Source organism: Dasypus novemcinctus, chromosome 7 (assembly GCF_030445035.2).
Source record: "Dasypus novemcinctus isolate mDasNov1 chromosome 7, mDasNov1.1.hap2, whole genome shotgun sequence".
NCBI lineage: Eukaryota > Metazoa > Chordata > Mammalia > Cingulata > Dasypodidae > Dasypus > Dasypus novemcinctus.
The window spans coordinates 40950432-40975222 of record NC_080679.1 but is presented as its reverse complement, the minus strand read 5'-3'; the positions used below and the strand labels follow the sequence as shown (position 1 = coordinate 40975222).

At 36.8% G+C, this 24791-nt stretch overlaps 1 protein-coding gene and 1 non-coding gene across 2 annotated transcripts in view; both read left to right on the top strand.

Moving 5' to 3' along the window:
* ICOS (inducible T cell costimulator) overlaps window positions 1-17863 on the top strand; it is a 29102-nt gene extending 11239 nt beyond the window's left edge. The window contains exons 3-6 of the mRNA XM_058300308.2: window positions 11444-11785; window positions 12750-12856; window positions 14157-14241; window positions 15910-17863. Coding sequence (XP_058156291.1) covers window positions 11444-11785; window positions 12750-12856; window positions 14157-14241; window positions 15910-15923 — 548 coding nt within the window. The 3' untranslated portion in view covers window positions 15924-17863. The remainder of the gene's footprint in view (window positions 1-11443; window positions 11786-12749; window positions 12857-14156; window positions 14242-15909) is intronic.
* Window positions 17864-19308: 1445 nt separating this feature from the next.
* Window positions 19309-19416, top strand: LOC111762997 (U6 spliceosomal RNA). Its single transcript, XR_002795971.1, has one exon. It is a non-coding gene; the product is annotated as a U6 spliceosomal RNA (small nuclear RNA).
* The last annotated feature ends 5375 nt before the right edge of the window (window positions 19417-24791 follow it).

Sequence of the window (24791 nt, the reverse complement as noted above, 5' to 3'; positions counted from 1 at the left end):
TGGAGTCACAGACTCAGAAGTTTTGATTCAATTTACCACTAGTATTGCTATTAAACATTTGAGCCACTATTACATGGACACAATGCTTTCAACAATCAATTAAAATAATTTAAATGTAACTTTTCTTTATTTTGAGAAGTCAAACTTGTTACAACCAATGTTTATGTTTTCTTAGGGCTCAATGCCAAAGAATCTGTTCATGCAAAAAAAAAACCAACCCAACCCAAACCAACCCAAAACACACCAAAAACCTCAAATGCATTCACAGTTAAAATTCTGTTCATTTTGTACTGTGCAGGACTAAAGCAAAAATCTCATAGAAGTACCTGTTCACACTTTATGTGTGAACTCATATTTATGCATTTCTACAGACAAATAAGTTATAGGATAATTATTAAGAATTTAAATTTAAACAGGGCAAGGATCTAGACTTTGTTGCAGTACAAGAAAACTGGGGAACTCAACAATTGCTGATGAATGAGGAAATCTAGGGAAATGAGTGTAGAACACACAATGTAAATTCATATCTTGGAAATTTTTAATGATTTCTGTAAGTTTCAGTCATAGAACACATGTATAGTGCCAATGTGAATACTATTTTAAGTATATGAGGCAAAATATCCAATACCTCTTGATGGAAAAGAAATATCTGAAAATAATTTTCAAATCTAGATTAATGTTAAAAACTTATATTGTTTTCTTATTTCTCAGCAAGTCTCTTCAGCTCCTATGCTATGGTTTCTGTAAAATGAAGAGGTTGGGCTAGATTATTGCACTAAGAGATTTGTTAAGAGTGTGGACCTTGGTGCCAGATAGTCTAGGTTTAGATTATAAATGGCTCCACCATTTATTGACTCTCTAATCTTGGGCCAATTGCTCCAGTCTCAGTTTCTTCATCTGTAAAATAGAGGTCATAATACAGAATATGACTTATAAAGCTATTATGAGAAACATACATTGCAGGTAAAGCACTTAACACAGTACCCAATACATAATATGCACTCATTACTTATAAGTAATGGTTGTTGTTATTGTTATTATATGGTAGCTACTGAATACTCGGATATTTATATAACTGCCATGCCTATTGAGCTTTAGAGAATTAGCTGGGCTTCATCCCATTTGAGTCTTTGCCTTTGGACTGAAAAACAAGTGTTCCCCCATACACAAGTAAATAGGATTCCTTGCCCTACTTTACTCACTCCTCTCTTTTGCCTATTACAAAATATTTACCGAACATGCACAGCCTCCATATTCTTCTCTTCTTCCATTTACTTAATATTATCGAGCTTTTATTATGTTTCAGTTTCTGGAATTATTTAAGTGACCATGATGTAGTCCTTAACTTTGGGGAACTTATGGAAGATAGACAAAAATAATTACCATCAAAGATGATATGAATTATAAATATATTGGTGTAAAAAATATTATTGAGAGAATAGAGGTAGAAACCTTTGCCTGGGGATTTCAGAGACACCTCAAGAGAGAAGAGGTGGCATTCAAAATGGTTCTTGAAGAATGAATGTGGGTTTCTAGAGAGGTAGTAGGATGTTCTAGTCTATGGGAACAGAAGTTATGATATGAAAACTTGGCCCAAAGTTTCAATATAGCTTGAACATACCATCCATGCAATGGTGAAAGGATTTTGTATCATCCAAGAAATTTGATTTTACCTTATAAGCAACACAAAACAAGTAGGACTTTTAAACTGAGGAGTGAAATGCTTTTTAAAAGCACAATTTGGGGAACAAGGATGGAGGATGGACCAGGAGGGGAGAGATCGGTGTTGAGAAGGCCAGTCAAGGAGCAGTTTCCACAGTCGAAAGAAGACATGAAACGGGCTTGGGTTGGTAATGGCAATGGAGAAAAAAGATTGAATTCAAGAGATATCCATCAGCCACAGTCAACTGGACTTGGTTCCTGAGGCTGGATTCCTAGTGACTCCCTTAAAGGATAGCTTGTGTTTGGTGAGTGTATATTGTGTTCTGTTTGGAAATGTCAAACTTAATGTGCCAGAGGATATCCAGATAGAACTGTTGAAAGGGTATTGGAAATAAGAGTCTGGAGCTAAGGAGAGGGGTGGGCTAGAGATAAAGATATGTAGATTATGGAGGTAGGATGATACCTGGAGCCCTACCTATAAACGAGTTCCCTGGACAATGTCCTGTCACTCTGCACAGCAGCTGAGGAATGGAAGAAACCTGAGCTTGCATGGATGCAGATAAAATTTTCCCTTCCTCCCCCTGTGAAGAAGAGAGTTGGATTCATTTAATCTCATGTGATTTCCCTAGTAGGACAATTTCACACCAATAGCAATGGAATAACTAACAAAGTAACTTGTCTGCAAATTAATTACTTTGTGAATATTGCTACAAAATTTTATAACACCTCTGGGATTTTTCTATTTTCGCGAAGAAAATCAATTTTTCTCGAAGAATATCAGTCTTTCGTTTTTCTTATTATACACACTTAGAAAACTAAGGGTTGTTGATGCCCTGTAAAGAGTTCCCCGGAGTGTGAAAACAATTCACACATTTAGTGTGTATGTTTGTATGTGTGTGTGCATGCGTACTACTTTGGCCTTTTGGCTTTCTCCTCACTTTTATTCTTCATATTTTTTAAAGTTCTTTTCTGAAACTGTTAAGAATGTGGATTGGATTGGATTTATTTTGTCTACCCTCCATGTTGACTCCAATCACTTCTCTAGATTATGGTTGCCTTTGGGTAATAATGTAAGTAAATAAGTGGTGCTTATATGAAAATCTACTAGCCAGGATTTAAGAAGTTTTAACTAGTAGACTTATAAGAAGCGACATTGTTTTTATTAAAGATAAAACGATGTGGTAGAAAGCACATTTTTTTAAATGCTGGGATTTCTTAGTAAAAGGTCAAATGTAACTAAAACTCAACATAAACAGTGCAATTTTTAGAACTTTAGCTCTTGCATTACATTCATATACTTCGTTAAACTAAAGCTTATCATTGCTTGATGACAGAAAATGTTTTTAATAAGCACCATGAATAATTGCAAACTCAGGAGATCTTATCTATCACTTTGAGACCTCTGTGGAGGTTTGTGGTTAGAAGTATGAATTAAGGAGAATAAAATCGTATTTCTGATCTGTCTGGCATCTATTTCATTGTGTGGTTTTTCTTAATGTTTTCTTCAAAGGATTTTCAACTGGGGATAAAATAACTGCTTATAAAGAGTTTTAGCAGGCTAAGCCTTAGAAAGATCATCTTCTATAATACTAGAAAAATAAACCATAGTGCAAATCTCAGGTGAGTGATCTTTTCTTCAAAGTTTTCCTTAACAGTCCCAAACAAAGAAGATACAAATACTCTCATCCTTCAGAAAAATATGAACACCTTAAGAAATCAACTAATATATTCTGATTTTATTCTTTAAAACATTTGTCCTATTGATCAACAGTTACGTTAGAAAAATCATAGCTAGCAGCATTAAACAGTTTTGAGCCTCCAGTGGGAAGAAAATGCCCTGTTAGACATGGTACTTCATATGATTTAAGAGATATAATACCTATTCTCCATCGTGATTATAATAGAGAAGTGCTGATGAGAAGTAAATAGGTATGTGTAGCAAAGCAAAAGTGAATGGTTAATATTCAGATTTTAAAACTTACACCTGGATTCAAGAAGAAGCTATTCCTGTTTGTGTTTTTTAGCAATATATTAAATGCTTAAAAGACATAGCATGATGTTTCTAGCACAGATCAGTAACATTCTATGGTTATGAAACATATGAGTGTATTGGAACAATCATTGGTCTGATAACTCTGGTCCTGGCCATACATTGGGCAAATTCAATAATTATGTACTTTAGAAGAATCTAAGCAATCAACCAGGGTTTAAACCTGTCTTCTTCTTTACAGACATAAATGAGCCAAAATAATAACCAGTCATCTAAGCAAGTCTTTATAAACCTGGTAGATATTTGCAGATAATTAATCTTTTTTTTAAGTTCAGAAAGATCTAATTAGAATATGACCTTCCACTTGGGAAGGTATCTGAATGCATGATTATATAGCTGTAATACTTGTTTCCAGAGAATAAGTGACATGGCATAGCTAACCCTTATATCATGTCTTGGCTCTGAACTGTGCTATCCTGGGCAAGATATTCACTTTTCTGATTCCAATTTAACTTGATAGATGTACATGTAAAATGAAGGGTTAACTTGATTATTTCTAAGAGTGCTATTGGTTCTTACATTCTAAATTCTGTGCTTCATTTACAGTCAAATTTATAATGTCACAGAGATGAACCCATTCACTTGTTCATCCATCCATCCATCTATCCATCCATCCATCCATCCATCCAATAAATATTTATTAAAACTTACTATATACCAGGTACCATTGGAGGCGCTTGGGAGAGATTGGTGAATAAGACAGGCAAAGTCCCTAATTTTAAAGCATGCATTATTGTGCAGTAGCCAGACAAAATACACATAAACAAAGAAATAAGGCAGATAATTTCACATGATGATAAATACTTTATCTCAGAATAATATGTTAGGAAATGATCTAGGAGGTGTATTTTGAACTGGGTAGCTAGTTGTTGCTGAGAAAGTGTCATTACTCCTGAATGATGAGAAAGAAACAATCACGTAAAGACCAGAGAGAAACAGCAAATTCATCGCCCTGGAAAAAAGGTTCAGGTGTTTGAGGAATAGAAAAAAGGCAATGTAGTGTGTGACCTGTATAAGATGGCATTAGGTTTGTGGGATAGGTCATGCAGATCTTGCGAAAGCAAGGCAAGGAGTTAAATTTTATTGTAAGTGGAAATTTGAAGACCCTAGAGGTTTTCTAAAGCAGGACAAGGACACTATCTGATTTTGTACGTTAGAACATCATGCTGGCTGCTCATTAGAGAGCTGATTGTAAATGGGCAAGAGTGAAAGCACAAAGTTAGGAAGTTCACATAGTCCCAGGGAGAGATGATGGCAGCTTGGACCAGTTGCAGTGAAGATGGAGAAGAATGGACAGACTCTGATGGACATAAAAGGGAGATATTGGAAATTGGGCCTTTTCCCACAGACAGATTTTAGCAGTGGTCCTGTAAGACTCAGTCATGTGATTGCCTGCTTCCACCACACTTTCCTTGGTAGTTACTGTGGCACTTCAACCTTGTAATGAATCCCAAATCTGCCATGCTCCCGAGAAGCTGTGTGACCTTGGCAAAGAATTTAAACTGTCAGGGCTTTCATTTATCTGTACGTGAAAGAAATGGACTTGCTCTGTGGTTTCTAAGTTCACTGTCTATGCTGCTGGGCAGCGGGTAAATCACGTTACAGGAGACATAAGTGTGAAAGTGGGAGTGTTTTACAGAGTCCCTAAAACGTGGAAGACAGTGTTCATGAGAATTTATGGGTATTGGTGATGGAGATGGTATGCAAGGGAATGAGGGAAGCATAACAAAGGTAATGTGAGAGAGGATATTTTGGAGGCAGATTTTGTATTAAGCAGTGATATGTGAACAAAACACAAGCAAGTGGGAAAGGAAGAGGGAGCAAAAAGAAAGATTAGAGAACATCGCATGCAATTTTTAACAACTGGTGTGGCAGGGAAGCTGGCCAAACAGACTTGCCACCCGACTAACTTTATTAACAGACATTGGCTATAAAATGGGTCCCATTATACCATTACTCCAGGCTGAATATGAGGCATGGAGATAGGAATGTCCAGGGAGCGGAGAGGAAAGATACTAGCTGCTTCTTCAGCTATAAGAAACAGATACATTCAGGTTTTCCTGAAATCGTTTGTCCATTGAATGCTTTAGTCATGGATGAAAGGAGGTGATCTTCTTTTGATACTACTTTTCAAATGTCACCAAAGGCTAAGGGGAATTTGTGATTCGGTATTTGAGTATACCTCTTCTACAGATGCCAGTGTGATTGTGACACAATTGAGCAAATGCCACACCTTGTTCCTTTAGCTGAAAACATTTAAATTGCAGACTTAAAGTTGTCAAATGGCTTGCCAAATGGAAATTTTACACATTGATTTAGGCTTCTGATTACTACATTTACTAATAAAATGGTGAGCTGTTGGAAGAAAGGGGCACTTGATACCTCCTCAGGGGAGGAGTCTCAGTACATAGAGGATAGCAAAGAGTAAGCAATGCCTGCCATCAGGAACTGCAGTCCTAGGGTCCTCACCCACTCCATGGTTGACAAGTGTCAGGATCACCAACGAAAACCTAACTCACACTGGCACTAAAGGGACGATGTTTACTCAGATAGAGAAGAGACAAAGCAAGGTCAACTTCACTTGTGGGTGTTGGTCCCCATGGCCAGTGGGTCTCTGTCTGTGGCCAAAATAGTTTGTGTATTTGTCCCTCTCTGTGGCCGTTCTCTTGGGCCACAGAATGAAGGACTCTGCTCTCTTCCTGCTGGGAAAAGTTATAGCATTGGGGGTGGGCCTTTTTCTCCCCTGACTTCCTGGGATAGCCAATTAAGATGACATGACAGAGAGAGGACTGTGGGAACGTGATTTACCCTCTGGAGGACTCACCCAATTGCAAAGTATTTGCCCTTTCGTTTGCTTGTTGTCTCATCAGGATGCATTCTCACCCTGGATCCATAGAAAGCTAGTGTTGGAAAGAACTGGAAGAACTTTTGGCCTCACTTCCTTATTTCACTGATGAGGAGGCTGAGGTCTAGAAGGGTACTCTAGTCACAGAGGCTTGCTGGTTCCAGAGACAGAAGTTGCCTCTGGTTTCCTTGGAAACCACTCTATTGCTCTTCTACCACACTGCATTGTGTGCCACTATATTTCATCTCCTTTGGGCTATAAATCACAATTTGGGCTCAAAAGAAGAAAAAGCTGCCAACAAACTCATCTTCAGAAAGAGAAAACAATAATGCAGCTACATCTGCGTGGGCATGCTGTGGCCGCAGACACTTTTGCTCCAAGATCTCTTTGTGGTTAACTTGCTGCAACTCTAAAGTCTCTGGGAAATTTGCTCTGAACATGTTTAAAGTAACTGAGGACCAACCCCCTGATTTTATCTTCTGCAGCAATGACAATAGAGACTGAAAGAGTCAAAGAAACAGTAGTGCAACATAACTTACTTTCAGACAAGTCCCCCAACAAGATACCCTTCATTTTAATCTGATCTGTACTGCACTTATTCTCACACTGCCATTTCTTTTCCATTTGCTTTTTGCTTACATTGTTTCCTCTACTTTTAAAAAAGATTTATTTATTTATTTCACTGCCTTCCCCTCCTGCCGCCCTGCTGTTTTTGCTGTCTATGTTGTCTTTTCATTTTCTCTCCTCTAGGATTCATCGGGATTCAATCCTGGAGACCTCTGATGGGGAGAGTGGTTCCCTGTCAATTGCACCACCTCAGTTCCTGGTTTCTGCTGCGCTTCACCTTGACTCTCCCCTTGTCATCATCTTGCTGCATGGCTCATGTGCACAGGGCACTAGCTCACCACGCAGGCACTCGTGTGGGCACTGGCTTGCTAAGTGGGCATGCTTTCTCTTCTTCTTTTCCACCTGGAGGCTCCAGAGATCAAACCCATGTCCTCCCATATGGTAGGCAGAAGCTCTGTCACTTGAACCACATCCACATCCCTTTTCCTCTATTTTTAAATGAAATAAGCATTCTTTTCTGCCTGCATATTTTTAAGTTTCTTTTATTGTAGGCAAAAACATCTGTACAAATAGTCAAAAAAAATGAATAATTTAATAAATAATTAAACACAGATGCCACAGGCGAAGAAATAAAACACTATCACACACAGAAGCTCCTCTACCTGATTGCAAATCTTTCTCCTATAGGAAACCATTAGGCTGAATTTTGTGATTTTCATTTAAGTTGTACATTCCTTTTCTAGTCTTTCAGTCATTATGGAAGAAATCACAACATTCATACTTCAATTATCAATGTTTCAAGTTACATATCCCTTTACTATTCTCCTAGACAATATATTATAAGTTAAGAGATAATTTTCTTTCAGCACCTTGAAGATATAATTCCACTGAATCATGGCTTTGATTGTAGTTGTTGAGACATCATTTGTCAGTCTAATAGTTGCTTCTTTGAAGGTAATCAGTCTCTTTTCTCTGGCTGACTGTGGTATGTCTAAGTGTATATATTTTTTTAAATTCTCCTTTGATTTGTTGGGATTCATGAATCTGTGGATTGTAACTTTATTAATTATAGAAAAAATCAACCATAATCTCTTTTACTATATGCTCATTTTATCTTTTGCCTTTTCTCCTAGAATTCAATTTAACTATATGTTAGACCTTTTCAATCTATGCCAGGGATTGTCAAACTATGCCCTGTAGGTCATATCTGGCCTGCTGCCTCTTTTTCTTTAGTCCACAAGCTAAGAGTGGTTTTTACATGGTCAAAAAAAATCAAAAGAAAATTTTTCATGACATGTGAAAATTGTATGAAATTCAAACTTCATTGTCCATAAAGTAAGTTATATTGGAAAACAACCATACTTGTTCATTTATGGATTGTCTATGGATGCTTTTATACTATAATGGCAGAGATGAGTTGTTATACAGAGACTGTATAGCCTGGAAAGTCTGAAATTTTACTGTCTGGCCTTTTGCAAAAAGTTTTTCAGTTTCTGCTCTCTCATAACTCTTTTTTGTATTTTTCTTTTTTCTTTTTTTTGGTCTCTCCATCTGCATTCTGGGTACTTTTTCTAACATAACTTCCAGAAAGAATGACCAAATTCTTTCTTCAGTTTAAACCCATCTGAGGGGTTTTTAATCTCAGTGCAATTTTCTTTTCTTTTTTTGTCAGTTCTAATTGGCTATTGGGTTCATTTTTCAAATAGGCTGACTTTCATATTTTTTTTCTAAAAATATTTATTACAAGTTTGTATTTTATTTCTTTAAACACAGTAAACGTAATTGTTTTATTCTGTGGATCTGATAATTCAAATGTACAAATTGTTTTGGGGGTTGTTTCTGTAGTCTGTTGTTTCTGCTATTTCCTTGTTTTCCTGTGTGTCTGATGATCTTTGATGATGTGCTTATCATTGCATTAAATATTATTTTTTGGAATGATTTGAGGCTTATGAGTAAATTGTTTCCTCCAGAAATAGTTTGCATTTTTACTTTCATTTTTGGTGACATTGGAATTGTCCTGCATTACAGCACAGGGATGGATATAGGCCACTATACATTTTGTTAAAACCTATAAAATTGTAGTGCAAAGTGTAAATCCTAATGTAAATTATAGACCATGGTTAGTAGCAATGCTTTAATATGTATTTGTCAATTGTAACAAATGTACCACACTAATGAAAGATGTTGTTAATGGGAAAAATGTGGGTGGGGAAGGGTATTATGCTTTATATGGGAATTCCCTATATTTTTTATGGAACATTTATGTAATCTAAAGCTTCTTTAAAAATAAAAATAAATCAATAAAAGCATATGGGTATAATAGTCCAAGATCACCTTAAGCAAAATTCAAGTATTGAGGTTTCCTGGACAATCAAAGGGATTTGAGGGTGGGCTACAATCTGCACAAGGGCCGGTTTATTTCTGCTTTACCAGGACTCCAATGATGTAACTCTCTGGTATTCCTGCTTATTATTGGGGAGTCGGTATCCCATTAGATTCTTTACTTTTAAGACTGAGTGTTATTAAACGAAATTTGGGTTTGGGAGATCAGCAAACACTCAGAGTAAAATCATCATCCAAGAGCTGTTCATCTGTCTGGGTTTGGTCCTTTCTTCAAATTTAACCTGGTAATTCCATCTTCTTTCCTTTTGGTTCTTTAATGCCTTTAATAATATTTGTAGAAATTTCTTTGGCATTTTTTATTATTTTCCTTGTGGAAATTAGCTTGAGTAATCTGTACCACCATAATTGAAAACTGAAATATTTGTTGTGCTTATATTCCAGGATCAAATCCCCAAGTTCAAAATTGATCTCTTAATATGAGAGATATAAATTAAATCTAGAGGTGTGAAGAAAAATAAGTATTAATGGTGGATCTGAAATACAATTAAGGAAACTAATGCAATTAGAGTTGTGGCAAATGGACTCTCTTGCATATTGCTAGGCTGATTACAAATTAGAACAGTTATTTCAGGAAGCAGTATGGCAATACAGTGTGTTATAATAAGTTTAAATATTTTGACCAAATGCCATAATATTCACATGTAAGCTAAATCCTGAAAATAAACCAATATCCAACATTAATCAAATGCTTCTACAAATTATGATAGATGAACATTATGGCATGGTAATTTAAAAGTGTAATTATAATGACCATGTAAAATAATGAAATGTTTATGATATGATATAACTTTAAATAACACTAGCAGAATGCAGAATAATATGTTTGCTATATTAAAAGCATATATCTGGAAGACAAAGAACAAAAATATATAAATAGTATTTCTATTTCACTGAAGGAATGGGTCATTTTTTCCCCTTAAACATTATTTATATTTTTTATATAGTGTTCTCAAGAATAAAGGCAGTGATTCCAAAAATTAGAGTAAAAAACAACCATGTCATCCTAATAATTTTTTTCCAAACAACTTTAGCTTGGCGACTTTGTAGAGTAAAAGAAAAATAAAAAGAGAAGAAGAAAAAAGGAAGAGAGCTGTTTCAATTTCTTCCTTCTATTATTCCTATGGACCTCACAAAAAAAAACCTGGGCTTCCTAAAGTTAAAATTTATTCTAAGAAAAACAAAATGAAAAAGCAAGCAAAAATCTGGGACCTTAACTTTATCACTGGGATTTGAGTCAGTTCTCAGTAGATGAGGTTCAGGGAAGACACATTACTCTCATTTGAAAATGGTTCATCTGTTCTTTTGCTTTTCAGTGGGGAGGCATAATGTAAATATACATTTATATATAATGATTCATTTTTTTGTTTATTTCATACTTTTAAAAGTTTTTTTTCCCCTAAACTACTTCTTTCCCCAAATCTCCCCTTCTTTGGCTAAGTGCTACCCATCCTTCAAGCTCAGCTTAAAACTCACTTTCTCAAAAGGGCATTTTCTGATTCTCCAGTCTCCTTTCCCAAACTTACTACCTTTATTCAAGTAGTACTCTGATCTTTCCATTCCTAATGTGAAATATAGTGCATTACTACATACTTATTGTTTACCATCTGTCTCAAATATAAAAGCTCCCAAGAGTCAGGGGCCATATCTGCTTGATTCATTCTATATAAATCTCTTGTTTGATGTATTACATATTAGATCTTCATATATGGTAAGCATGTTTCTGGTTAGGACTTCCTAGAGCACAATCTTGCCTTTGGCTATGTTCTTTTTTTTTTTTGGAAGTGAAGTTCTTTCATTTTGGTACAATAGAAGTGATTTTATGAAGAGAAGAGATTACTTTAATGTTCATATATAATTATTCTGGCAACATATTCATAAAAGGTCACTTTTGCTTTGTTTTCTTTCTTTTTGTCCAGGAGAAATCAATGATTCTGCCAAGTATGACATGTTTACATTTTACAATGGAGGTGTACAAATTACTTGCAAATACCCTGAAATTGTCCAGCAATTTAAAATGCAGTTGCTGAAAGGGAGTCAAATCCTCTGTGAACTCACTAAGACAATGGAAAACAAAACCAACATGGTGTCCACTAAGGATGTGGAATTCTGTCAGTCTCAGTTATCCAATAATAGTGTCTCTTTTTTTCTATATAACTTGGACAGTTCTCATGCCAGCTATTATTCCTGCAAACTATCAATTTTTGAACCTCCTCCTCATGATGAAGAGATTCTTAGAGAAGAATATTTGTATATTTATGGTAAGACATTGCTTTCATCTTTCTAGTTTAAGAGAGGGAATATAGATACAATATGGGGCATTTTTGAAGCATTGGAATTGTTCTGCATAATACTGCAATGACAGATACAGGCCATTATATATTTTGTCAAAACCTATAAAATTGTGCAGTGCAAAATGTAAACCATGGTTAGTAGTAATGCTCCAATATGTGTTCATTAATTGTAACAAATATACCACACTAATGAAAGTTGTTAATGGGGGAAAGTGTGAGAGGGGCAATGAGTGGGGTGTATGGGAATCTCCTATATTTTCACGTTTTCATAACTTCTCTCACTAATGAAAACCATTAAACAAATAGGCATCTTTGGTATTGGAGTACATTTAGTACAGTTAAAGGTAATCTTTTGTGGTGAAAATATGCAAGGGAAATTTATTAATAGTTGTTATTAATCAGTAATATGTAGTTTAATCATGTAGACTGCTGAGTTGCAAATAGGTTGTCTTTAAAACCCATATGTCATTAAAGATTAGACAAAGATACTAAGAAAAACATTTAAACCTATGGGTCAATGGCTATAACCTCTTCACCTCACCTGAGGTTTAAGATTTTTGTTTTGTTCTGGGTTAGGAGAATAGAGTAAGGTTGAAAATAGTAGTTTTATACCATTTCTTTTTCTACTACTTACTGTTTTGCAAAAATAGAGGCAGTAAATCCCTTTCTGTTAACCACATTTGTAAGCATCTATGTGTACAGAAGCATATATTGTGAAAACATAGAGTCTTTTTGGTTTTAGTTTCTAGATCCTTGCTATCATACTGAGATGATGTCTGTTACTAGTTACTGGCTATCATGATGGTAATGGAGAAAAGCTTCATTTGCTTTAATCAGGTTTTAAATTTGGTAAAAGAAATTACAATTCAGCACTTAAAGAAGAGATTTGATTCTTAGAGATTTTCCTTAATATGTCTTTTTTCCATCCCAGAATCTCAGCTTTGTTGCCAACTGAAGATCTGGTTACCCATAGGATGTGCAGCTTTTGTTGTACTCTACATTTTTGGATGTGTATTTATTTGTTGGTTTTCAAAAAGGGTGAGCAATTTTATCTTTCTTGCTTCTGCTTTTGTGAAGAGTATCGGTGGCTATGTACTCATCAAAAGTGCACGTTGTTCTTATTAGAGTAATTTGATCCACAGGTCGGCAATTCCTTTTCCCCAAGATATAGCATTTAATAAGCTAATAATTTGGAAGTTTCTTTCTTTGTTTGTTTAATAGCTCACTTTGTTCCAAAAAGGAATCAAAGACTTACATAGAGATACAGCATTTTTATTATTTTTAAAAGATAAGGAAATTGAGATCAAGAAAAGAAGAAAAAAGTCAGGTGGAAAGTTAAAACATAAAAATAGACATTTATACTTTTTAAAGGTTATTAAAACTGTGCCATACATTTGATTCTAAGCTTCCTAAGACTCAGGGCAAAGATGAAACAATTAGTTTTAAGTTTCACTCAACTGGTAAGATAAAAAAATAATCAATGAAAAAGTCTTACAAGCTGTTAGTAGTAGCTGTAAAGGAAATTGCCGACTTCTTCACATAATCAGTTATTAGACTTCTTACTTTAAAGGAAAACCACACAAAAAACTACCAAGAAAGATAAAATAGCAACAATGACAATAATGACTAGAACAATAATCTCTCTATCCTGCACGATGTGTTTTTAGTTTTTCACATTAAGGTTCTCAATGAAAGAAATGATAGCAATCTGGGTATTATGTAAGTATGTGAATAGCCAAGTATATTCATGGGAGGTCATTGGCCAGGTAGTATGTATATCTGTGTCTGACTAAATTTGAAAAGAGAGATAAAGAAGGGATATAAGGCCCAAGATCTAAGCCTATTGAGGGAAGGAACAATAAAGGCAAAAATGAGGAAAGAAGTTCAGTCAAAAGCTCTTTTCATCTAAAGCTCTCTCCAGAGTGTCCTCCTCCTTAGCCTAAAGTCAGGAGCCTAAGTCACATCTTCATGCTTTTGTCACATACCACTCTGACAAAGAATAGAAAATATGATCTTGCATATATGAAATATCTAGAACAAACACATTTCATAGAGTTAGATAGTAGATTACAGGTTACCAGGGCCAGGAGAGAAGGGAGAAAGAGGGATTTATTGCTTAATGGATGCAGAGTTTCTGTATGAGGTGATGAAAAATTGGAGTAATGTATATTGGAGATGGTAGCACAAGATTGGAATATAATTAGTACCTCTGAATTGGACACTTCAAAGTAGTTAAAATTGGAAATTTTGAGTTGTATATATGTTAGCATTATAAAAAGTTTTAAAAAAAGAGGGGAAGAGCAGTGGACAAACCATGTTTCTGATGTCTTTTTTTCAGAAGTATCAATCTTTTATGCATGAACCTAATAGTGAATATATGTCCATGGCAGCAGTAAACACAACGAAACACCCTGGAATCAGAGGTACGGCTTCACTGGGGGCTTGGGCAGTGGAGGAGATTCTTTTTAATTTTTTACTTTTATAGGCAGGGAAAATACCTCTTAGATCTAAATTTTGTATTTTCTGTGAAAATCTGAATTTCCCTTTAACTGAATTTATGATTTCTGCTGTACACTGACAACAAATAAACAAAAAGTTTGCAAACTACTTTTGAAAACAGTAAGTTCATAAATCACTGTGATATCAAGACAATTTTCCAATTGATATTTCAAAAGTTGTGATGATTCAAAGTCTTACTTGTTGAAATGTTCTTAAGTCATATGATGAACAATTACTGAGCATCATTTAAGTGCAAGCTAAGGTGTGAGGAGCTGTGTGGGACACATAGATGGATAGAGAATTTGGATTGAGACTTAGAAGAGAGGTCTGGGCTGGTGACACAATGGGGAAGAATGGAAGATTGGTGAAAATATTCAGTTATTTCAATGTAAAGAGAAAGCAAAGGTCATGGAACTTGGATGGCCTCAGAAGTCTCAGTATGGTGGAACTTTGACTGAAACTATCTAGCTTTGACAGCAGCAAAGAGCTTGTGTTTCATTACTTTGTTATGGAAAAATATATTTTTCCCTACCTCTGTGCTCATAATGATGTGTCTGTCTTAGTTTGGATTCCCAAAAGCAGAATCTGAGACAGGGACTTGAGTACAGTAGTTTATATGAGAGGTGATCACAGGAGAAAGGGGTAGAGGGAGCAGGGCAAGGGAGGCAGGGAAGGAGCGAGAACAAATGAAGGAGGCATGATCCAGGTTTCAGCTATAAACCACAGGGGTGTGACTTCATTGGGACCTCTGAGTATAGGTGCCTCCAAGAACTGTTCTTTGAAAGGTCCAGAAAAGGGGCATTTATCCACTGGCTCTGGTTTGGGGTTGTCTCCAGGGACATTAACTCTCTTTCACCCCTGGGCTAGGTCCCGGGGACTACTGGGTAGAACTGGCCACCCCAACTATAATTGGAATCAGAGCTAGGTGGCTTCATGCCTCACCTTCTGAAACTAGCAAATATCTTGTCATTAGATTTAGACAAATAATTACTGTGAAAATGGTCAGAGTGTAATCTTCTTGAGTGTGGGCAGGTTCTCTCTTTGTTTTCTGAAAGCATTAAGAACGTACAGTTCCAAGCAGTACCTTGTAAAACAGGCGTCATAAAATTTCTGTATGCTAGGTCCCCAGATGGATGACTCCATACGCTTAGCAGGGAGGTGCTCTAGTGATGCTTATTAAATAAATGAATAAATATTCTATCCAAGTCAAATATTTATTGTATATTATGTGAATAACACTGTGCTGAGAAATGTGAGCTGGGTAGGAGAAGGGGTGACCCAAAACAGTGCCTGTTTTAAATAGTTTATAATTTCATTGGGATTGGTGATGTGTTCCCATGCAAAGTGGAATAGCATGGTAGTGTAAAAAGCAAATGATTAATTGCAAAGTGAAGAGTTCAGAGGGTCAGGAGGTCAGAGTGGACTGGGCCAGATTTTTTGGAAAATGTGGTACCAATAACCAGGTGTTGAAGCGAAGAAGAGTTTTGATTGTGTGTGTGTATATTCATGAGAAGCAGAGGAAAGGGGAAAACTTGTTGAAGGAATTGGCACAAGGAGAGGCTTTAATAATTTATTCTAAATTTTTGTTATAGATGTGACCCTATAATCTGGAACTCTTTGGCACCCAAGCATGAACCAAACTGGCCAGTCTATCTCTCCATACCCCCTGCAACTTGAATTGTGAGATTCCTTCATTTCCTGGACCATGGCATCTGACTTGACTTGACTATATACATTGCCTGCTTGTGATTTGTTCAATCTGGACCAGTGATTATATCAGTCAATAGGAATTTCAAGAGACTGTGTTGGTGCTGCCAAGTTGTCAAAACAAATACCCTCTCATGACTAGCTTTATGGAAAGCCCCACTTATGTATGCTCAGCAAATAGACCTCACTAAGGTGGAATCCCTGTCTTCACATCTGCTCCTAGCAACGCACCAGTCAGTAAAACAAACACAACTCCAATTTTTTTTTTTAAAGATGCCAGAAGTACCCAATCTGCAAAGCAAATGGGTAGGCAGGAGTCTGCATTTCACCAACAGACTACCTCCACTTTCTGTAGAGGGTGATGCTTCAAAATTGTTGCTCTTTTATTTTCAAGGTCTTAGCATGTCCTGTACTATATGACTATATTACACAGTACTTTCTTCTCCAACTGCCCCACCAGAAGTTTAGATGCTGTCTTCTGCCCTCAAATTTCCTTTTAAAAATACTCCCACGTGTCTACCTGGTATTCACTTTGAATAGGTAGCCATTTCTACATTTTTTCCCCTCTGCTGCTCGATAAAATACTATATGATATATGCTATTGGAGTCAGTGGATATAATTTGCTTAAATTTTCCCTACCAGAATATATTTGACTTAGAAAGACATCTTATTTTCCCAAATTCAGTGAAAATGGCTTACTGTGTTAACGTTAGTAAGAGGACACATTGCCCAGAATCAAATGCAACTTCATTTTATTCTCGTATTCTACCATTATCCAGGTTGTCATGGTGCTATTAACTTCCAACTAGACTCTTTTTATAGGTCAGATTAAAATTATAAACAAATGAACAAAACCATCTTGGCTGTAAGCATTCTCCTTTGGTAGAGCCAATTATCTATTTAGCACAAATGAAGTCTTTAGTGCAGGTCGATGCCAAACTAAAATCATGCTACCTCTGGGCATGATGGGTCAGAATGGAGAAATTCCATGTGTTCAGACATGGATGGGATCCCAAGGGTTGAGAGATTCCTTAGTGCCAGGCACAACACAGCACCTTTGCTCTCAGAGGTTGAAATCATTCTGGGAATCACAGTGAGTCTGCGCAACCTTCATGCTCTAGGATCTGCAAAGAAGGATGGAATTTGGCGGGGGACATCTAGATGGTTCTACTCTCCTAGAAACCATTCGGCCTGGAAACTGGACCTGGCTCTTCAAAATATGCTTCCTTTGAATATAATTTGTCTGGAAAAACTCTTAAAATAATGTAAAATGCAATTAATCCTGGTTGGAATATTTTCTCCACTTCCCTGTCCTGATGCCCAAGGCTTCTGAAGCAGCCAATGTGGATGTAACAACATTTTTAACTTTTGGTTAAATGGGGTTATTTAATAGTTTTTAAATTTGTAGTTGCCTGCCTATAGTTTACTTTAAAAGCAAGATCCAATGTGTCATTATGCATGCCTATGTTTTTTTAAGTATGTGTAATGCTGGATGTGTACAGTACAGTACTGAATCTGTAATTTGAATCAAGTAGAGTGATCTCTTGATCACTGATCTCAGTGTTCAGCTGATTTGGACGCCCTCTCTGGCTTTGCAGAGGCGTTTGCTGAGTTGTTCGCAGCACTCCATGCAGCGGGCACGGAGCCTTCATCGTGGCACAACTGGCCTGGTGGCCTAAGCCGTGTCCCTGCAACCTCCCAGGCTCAGTGCTGGGCATTTCAAAGTTATTAAAGGACAGCATTTCTGTGAAATAAAAACTGGTTTTTACAGGAGCCACTTATCATGTAGATTTTAGCAGTAGTAGGAAGATAAAGAATAAACATTTGCTATTCCACAACTGAAAATGCCTCAGTGTTTTTTTGGGGGGAGGGGAGAGAGATATCATTACCTTTGCTAGAAGTTGCATATTTGGCCTTTATTTCTGAAGATGGTTATATTGCTTGGAACAGTTGTTTTTTCTTTTTTTAAACTTTGAAGGCAGCACAAACTAGCAAAAAAAAAAAAAAAAGTTGGAAGTACAATTAAAGGAGTCTTCTTTTCTGAGTGTCTGACCTGATGCGGTCTTACCTCTGAATACTTTAGTATAATTTCCTGCAAACAAAAGTACCATCCCATAACCACAATACACCATCAACATCAGAAAATGAACACTGATACATTGCTACTGTTGAATCCTCACACTCATCAAGATTTCACTCATTGTTCCCAGGATGTACTACGGGAATTCAATTCAGAATTTCCCTTTGCATTTAGGTGACCTGTCTCTGTAGTGTTCTTCGGTTTGGATAGTTCCTCGGTTTAGACTTTTAAGACCTTGACACTTTTGAAGATTACAAGTCAGTTATTTTGTTGACTGTCCCTTGAGTTGGGTCAGGCTGATGTTTCTTCATGACTAAATTCAGATCATTCATATAACATATTTTATATGTTAAATTATTAATCACAATATTATTTGTGTGAGTTTATTGGAGCAGTTTACCATTCATGAATTGAGCAGCATCCAAACCACATTTTGGAAAGGAGTGCCATTGTTCTGGTTGGCTGTCAGTTAAGTTTCCATTTTACATAGGAAGGCCTTACAAAGTGGGCAGAAAATGTACATTGATTACTATGGTGTACTTGTCCATCTGATAAGCTGTCTCAACTGGACCGAGACTGATTTATTACTAAGTGTTGTTTATTTGCAAATCTATAGGGTTCATTCTATTGTTTCATTTTCTTGGACTGCAGATCAACTATTTTGTCTTCTGGAAAATCTTTTCCTGAAAAGAAGTTCCTTCCAGCAATGCCCAGTGCAGGCAGTCATTTTATTTTACTTAACATTCATCTTAGGCAAAAATAACACAGAAGTGGCACTGTATTCTTTGAATTGCATACTATCACACAACATCAGTTTGTTACATTACTGAAAATGTTCATTTTGATGACTTGATTAAGGTGTGTCTGTCAAGCTTTTTCTACTCTGTAAGCAACTCTTTCCCCCTTTGTACAGGTAGTTAATGGGTATTTTGTGGGTAGTTTCTTTGAAACTATGTAACTCTTTTGTTCTTCATCAAAGATTCCATTTATTTATAGTTTCCAATTTTATTCAATGGGTAAAACTTTGTAACTATCATTACAGACATACCTTGGAGATATCATGGGCTCATATGCAATAAAGTGAATATGATAATAAAGTGAGTCACACGAATTTTTGGATTTTGCCAGTAATATCAAAGTTATGTTTACACTATTCTGTAGTCTATTAAGTGTTCAATAACATTATGTCTAAAGAACAATGTAGTGCTTGCTTCAGCAGCACATACACTGAAATTGGAGCAATACAGAGAAGATTAGCATGGCCCCTGGCTCAAGGATGACATGCAAATTTGTGAAGCATTCCATATTTTTAACTCAGGGAAGAATGCTTTTTCCCACCAACTGTGGGAGGATTCAACCTCTGAAGTCACCAGCCTTTCTCACTCTCATAGTCCAGTATGCCATGGCTGGCCTGCTTTATGGACTTGTCTACAACCATCTTCTTTATCCTTTTAGTGAGACCATTTATCTTCAAAATTCTAATTAAGTTTATTTTTTACAGAATCAATTTATTATTACTCATGCAGGGATTTCATCCAGTTCCTACCATTGTGCCAGATCCATCTTCCCTCAACTGTAATAGAATAGCCAGAGGGCTTTACACCTTGTCAGGTGAGGCCTACTCCTCCTAGCCAGGAGGAAGTAGCTACATAAGAAAGACCACTAACCTTCAGCACTGTCTTAAGAAAAAGGATGTAAACTCTCTGAGGAGGGAGTAAAGGCAGGTTAGTATAGTGAAGGGGGAAGATGGCTGAGGGTTGACAACCACTTGACTAGCAGACAACAAGGCTGGCAGACCACAAGGGCATGAGACCCTGCCCAGAAACCTCCTGATGGATCCCATGAGATCCCAGTCCTGAGAATCTCATTTGGAATGAGAATCTTATACAGGGTCAAGGGAAAGCCCTGAATACCCTCTAACGGCCTCACCATTGGCCACTAGAGAAATGACAGGTGGGGCAAATTAATCAGAACAGCAAACAGCATTATGAAAGGGGAGGTGGAAAGACTTTAAAAAGCCCTGACCTGGGGCCCCACGTTCATGTCTCATTCTACGTCACATCTGCAGTCCATGCCTCAGACAGTATACTTTTCTCATTTTCTTGTTTCTTAATAAACTCTTTACTCTCTTGCCTAATCCCTACCCCCAAAAGAAAGAAACAATGTGCATACCTTGATTAAAATATGATACAGAGACATGAAATGAGCACATGCTGTTGGAAAAATGGTGCTGATATACCTGGTTGATGCATGGTTGCTACAAACCTGCAATGTGTAAAAAATGCATTATTTGTGAAGCACAATAAAGTGAAATGAAATAAAACAAGGTATGCCTGTATTTATTTAGAAGCTTGAACTGTTGCATCCTTGACCAGTGGGAGCCCATACAAGTTGGCTCCTGTGTCCTTCTGATGTGTCCCCAACATCTTTCCACACTTCTCTGCTTTCTGGCAAAAAAAAGATATTTGAAGCTCGTTTGTACTTTTCCTGACCCTACTGTTAGAATCAGCTGTTTCTCCAAAGAGACCTGGGTTCTCTTAGTGGAAAATGTTTTTCAGAAGCTAAGATTTAGGCATTAGTTATGGTCTTTGCTATTGGGATTTCCCTGTTTCTAGGCCCCATCAATGAGAGACATATATATGAAAATAAATATAGATGTAAATGTGCATATGTGTGCATACAAATACATGTGTATATATAATTTATGTGTAAGTATAGAAGTAAATGTGCACGTATGTATATGCACACATACATTTACATCTATATATTTTTATCTATCTATTTATCTACCTACCTATTTTTCTATCTATAGAAAACCATGAGTTCACACCTATGTTTTTAATTCCAATATGAAACTACTTAGTTCAACTAGATTTATCTCTTTCTATTATTTGGCCCTCTTCTGAGACTGAGAAACCTGAATCTTATTATCTTGAATATATTTATTTACTTGATCAATCCCCTGGGATGAAACCAATCTCCCACCTTCTTGCTACCTTCTCCCCAGAGTCATGCCCTTCTCTCTCTGTTTAAGCTCAAAGTCCTTATTCCAGACTGCCCAGTCCCCTGTTACTATCTTTGCCCAGCTTAGGCTCTGACACTCCTCCATACTGTGTACCTCTACCCCATATGGATGTCCCCCTCCCCCTCTCCAGGCTCTAACATCCTATGCTGGGTTGCCCTTCTGTCCACTTGGGCTCTTACCCCCTGCTCAGAGACTACAGTGGCTCCCTTAGATGAATGGTTAGCCTGTGGCCTGGGATTGACACAGGCTTCCTGGGTTTGCCCATGGCATTAGGTGACAGTTACCTACAGTGATAACTGGTTTGATAACATACCCTTTATTGTCTGCTGTTCCTCCTCTGTCTTACTTCCTCATTTCCCTACTGGTTTTAGCATTGGAATCCTTGTTACAATGTTTTCTCCTGGGGGATCTCAAACTAGGACACCCTCTTTAATGTTTGAAGTTGTTGTCTATTTCTGCAGAGACCCTGACTGAATCACACCCACATGTGACCTGCTCCTTCTGCTCCACCCCTCATAGGTCCAGCACTTGCAGGCATGCAACCCTTCTTTGATTTGACCTCCCTTTTTGAGTATCAGCTTTATTTTTGTTGAATAAAAACCTCTCCTTGGTTGTATATTTTTCCTAGTTAAAAAGATAGAACAAAGAAAAGAACACTTTTCTTCTATGTTATCTAAGTCTTCTTCCTATTTCCAAGCCATGCCCAATTTATTTATTTTCAGTAGGTGGACAAGTATTCTCTCAGTGCTTCTGAAGTAAAGCTATATGTTCTATATGTGCTCAGTCTGGTTGCTAGTCAAACTTTATTCTATGAAATGAGAAAGTGGGGAATTTGAAATTTTCTAGGAGGATAAAACATCAGTATCAACATTTACTTCCCTCCTCTAGGGTCTGTGGTCTCAGTAAGACGAGGACAGTGGTGATTCACCAAGTTTTTACCTCCATAAATGTAAGCTACCCTTGGGTGTCTTTTTCTTTTACTCCAGCCGACTTTTATTTCTTATGGACTGCTTATGAACTCAATTTTGAACCTTAGCCATTCTCCCCCTTACCATATATTCTCTCTAAGGCAGTGAGACAGTCTATGATCAGAACTATAAATAACCCCTAATATCAGCCCTTATGGACTCTTAGTTTTCCAAATCCACTTGTTTCATTTCAGTAACATCCTCTAACTGTGACTAAAAGTTATCCTTTTTCACGGAGTCTCCTTAGCGTAGTGATTCCCATGAAATTTTCCATTTTCAAGAAGTAAGTAGCTATGGTCAGTCATGGTTAAGGGAAACGGATCTTTGTTAGTGAAGTTGGGCAAAAGACTTCATTAAACCATGGGTGTTTGCCATTGCCCTCCTCTCTTCCTTAAGAAAGGATAGCAACTGAGGCAGGATTAAAAATGAACCAAATTTCTAGTTGATTAGAGTGAGTTTTAAATTCCTAATAAATAGCATAATGGCACCTAAGCCAACTATATTTGACAAAATATAGTTCCCTGAAGTGTGACTTTTCCTTAGTGTAATTTCTCTTTAATTCTCTCCTTTTGACTTCATTGTGATAGTCCAAAATGATTGTAGCTTATTTTTCCATCACTTGTCCAATAATAAGGAATTCATGGTGAAAATACCTGCTTGGGCAAGGGAGATAACTTGAATCCATGATGAAGCTAAATACTGTATCTGAAGTCCAAAATGTTCTTTAAGTTTCTCTAAAATGCCCACTATAAAACCCAGTACTTCTGGATCCACTTAGAATTACATTCAAAGAAATAACAGTCTAACAGAAGCAAAATTTAACTGAAAAAAGATATCTTTGCCCAGTCTTTTGAGAATATGCCAAAATGGGAGTCGCATTGTCAAAGGACAACAAAACTTCATTAAAGAAAAACCCTTTTCAGAGGTTAATGTCAATTGAAAGCAAGTCCAGGGACTGTATAACAGTGATTTTGGTAGTGGATGATGATTGTGGTTAATAGTACAAATACAAAGATGTTACTCTATTGCCAGATGTTAAGAATATGGAGATACATGGGAAAATATAACTAATATAACATATAGTTAATGGTAATGTTCTAATATTTTTATAACAATTGCAAAGAAGGTACTATATCAATGCTAAGGGTAAATAATGGAGGGGCTATAAAGGGAAAAGGGATTTTTTTTCCCTTGGAATAATGAAAACGTTCTGAAATGGACTGAGCTGATGACAGCACAACTCGGCAATGAAACTGAAAGCCAATGCGTATACAGTTTGGATGAATCGTATAAAGCAGGGGACCATATAATACAGCAAACCCCAGAATAAATGATGGACTGGGGTTAACAGTACAAACATGAGAACATTCTCTCATGAACTATACCAAATATATAATACTTACACATGTGCTAATAATAGGATGGTTTGTGGGAAAAATACACCAAATACAAGCCATGGACTATAAATAGCTGTAATCTATGATGAAGTTCTTTCATTATTTGTAATGAATGGGCCACAACAATGTAAGGTGTTGGTGGTGGGGTGATGTATGGAAATCCTGTATGGTGTGCATGATTGTTTTGTAAACTCACAACTTCTCAAATGAAAAACAAAACCCTCTTCTCATTATAAACACCTCTCATTTGCCTGGAGGCAGTGCTCAAAACAACTTCTCTCTCTTTCTCTTCTCTTTACAGTACTTTATAGGCATTCTGTTCATCTCTTCCATCCACTCCTCACATTTTCCTGTTGAAAGTAGCTGATAAAATAGCTCACTGTCTCTTTCTCATTCACATTGTCCCTGTATTTGTTTCCTCTGGCTGCTATAACAAGTTATCACAGATGTGGTACTGATAAAATTACAAATTAATTTTCTTATAGTTATGGAGGGTAGAAGTCAAAATCAGTTTCACTGGGCTTTGGTCAATATGCTGGCAGGGCTGGTCCTTCTAGAGGCTCCACAGATAACCCATTTTTTGGCCCTTTCCAGTTTCTGGTGGCTGCCAGAATTCCTTAGCTTGGGGCTGCTTCACTCCAATCTTTGCTTCTATTGTTACATTGCCTTCTCTTCTGTAGTCAAATTTGTCTCAGCCTCCCTCTTACAAGAACAGATTCCATCTCAAGTCCTTTAACCTAATCACATCAGCAAAATCCCTTTTGCCATATAAGGGAAAAATCACCAGCTCCTGGGATTAGGACCTGGATATCTTGCGGCACCATTTTTTTTTCCATCAATAAAATATTTTACGGTACAAGATGACAGTCTTAAGAAGAATTTGTGTAGGTACTATGGTGGAATATTTTTATACCTAATTTATAATTTGCAGATATTTGACAATGTACAAAGACTATTCCATTCGTAGGCAGTGACTCTTTTGTACTGTAGTTTATTTTCAAATTTTTACCACATAATAGCTACCTTTAAAAAAATTAGCATTTCTTATGTGTGACAGAAAATCTATGTTTATGGTCCTTTTGCTGGAGTAAGTTCTGAGACTCATATGCAATGCTAGGTCCTGAGCAATACAATCATGTTTGCCCATAGGCGAGTGCTTCTCCAACCAGCTTGAGAAGGTGGAAACTGTGTCCTGTACGCCCTCATTAACTCTCAAGGAAGAACACTGACATAAATGGCCTGTGTGGGCCGAAGACTCCAGTTTTGCTTACTTCAGATCTGACTGTCTTCTAGGTC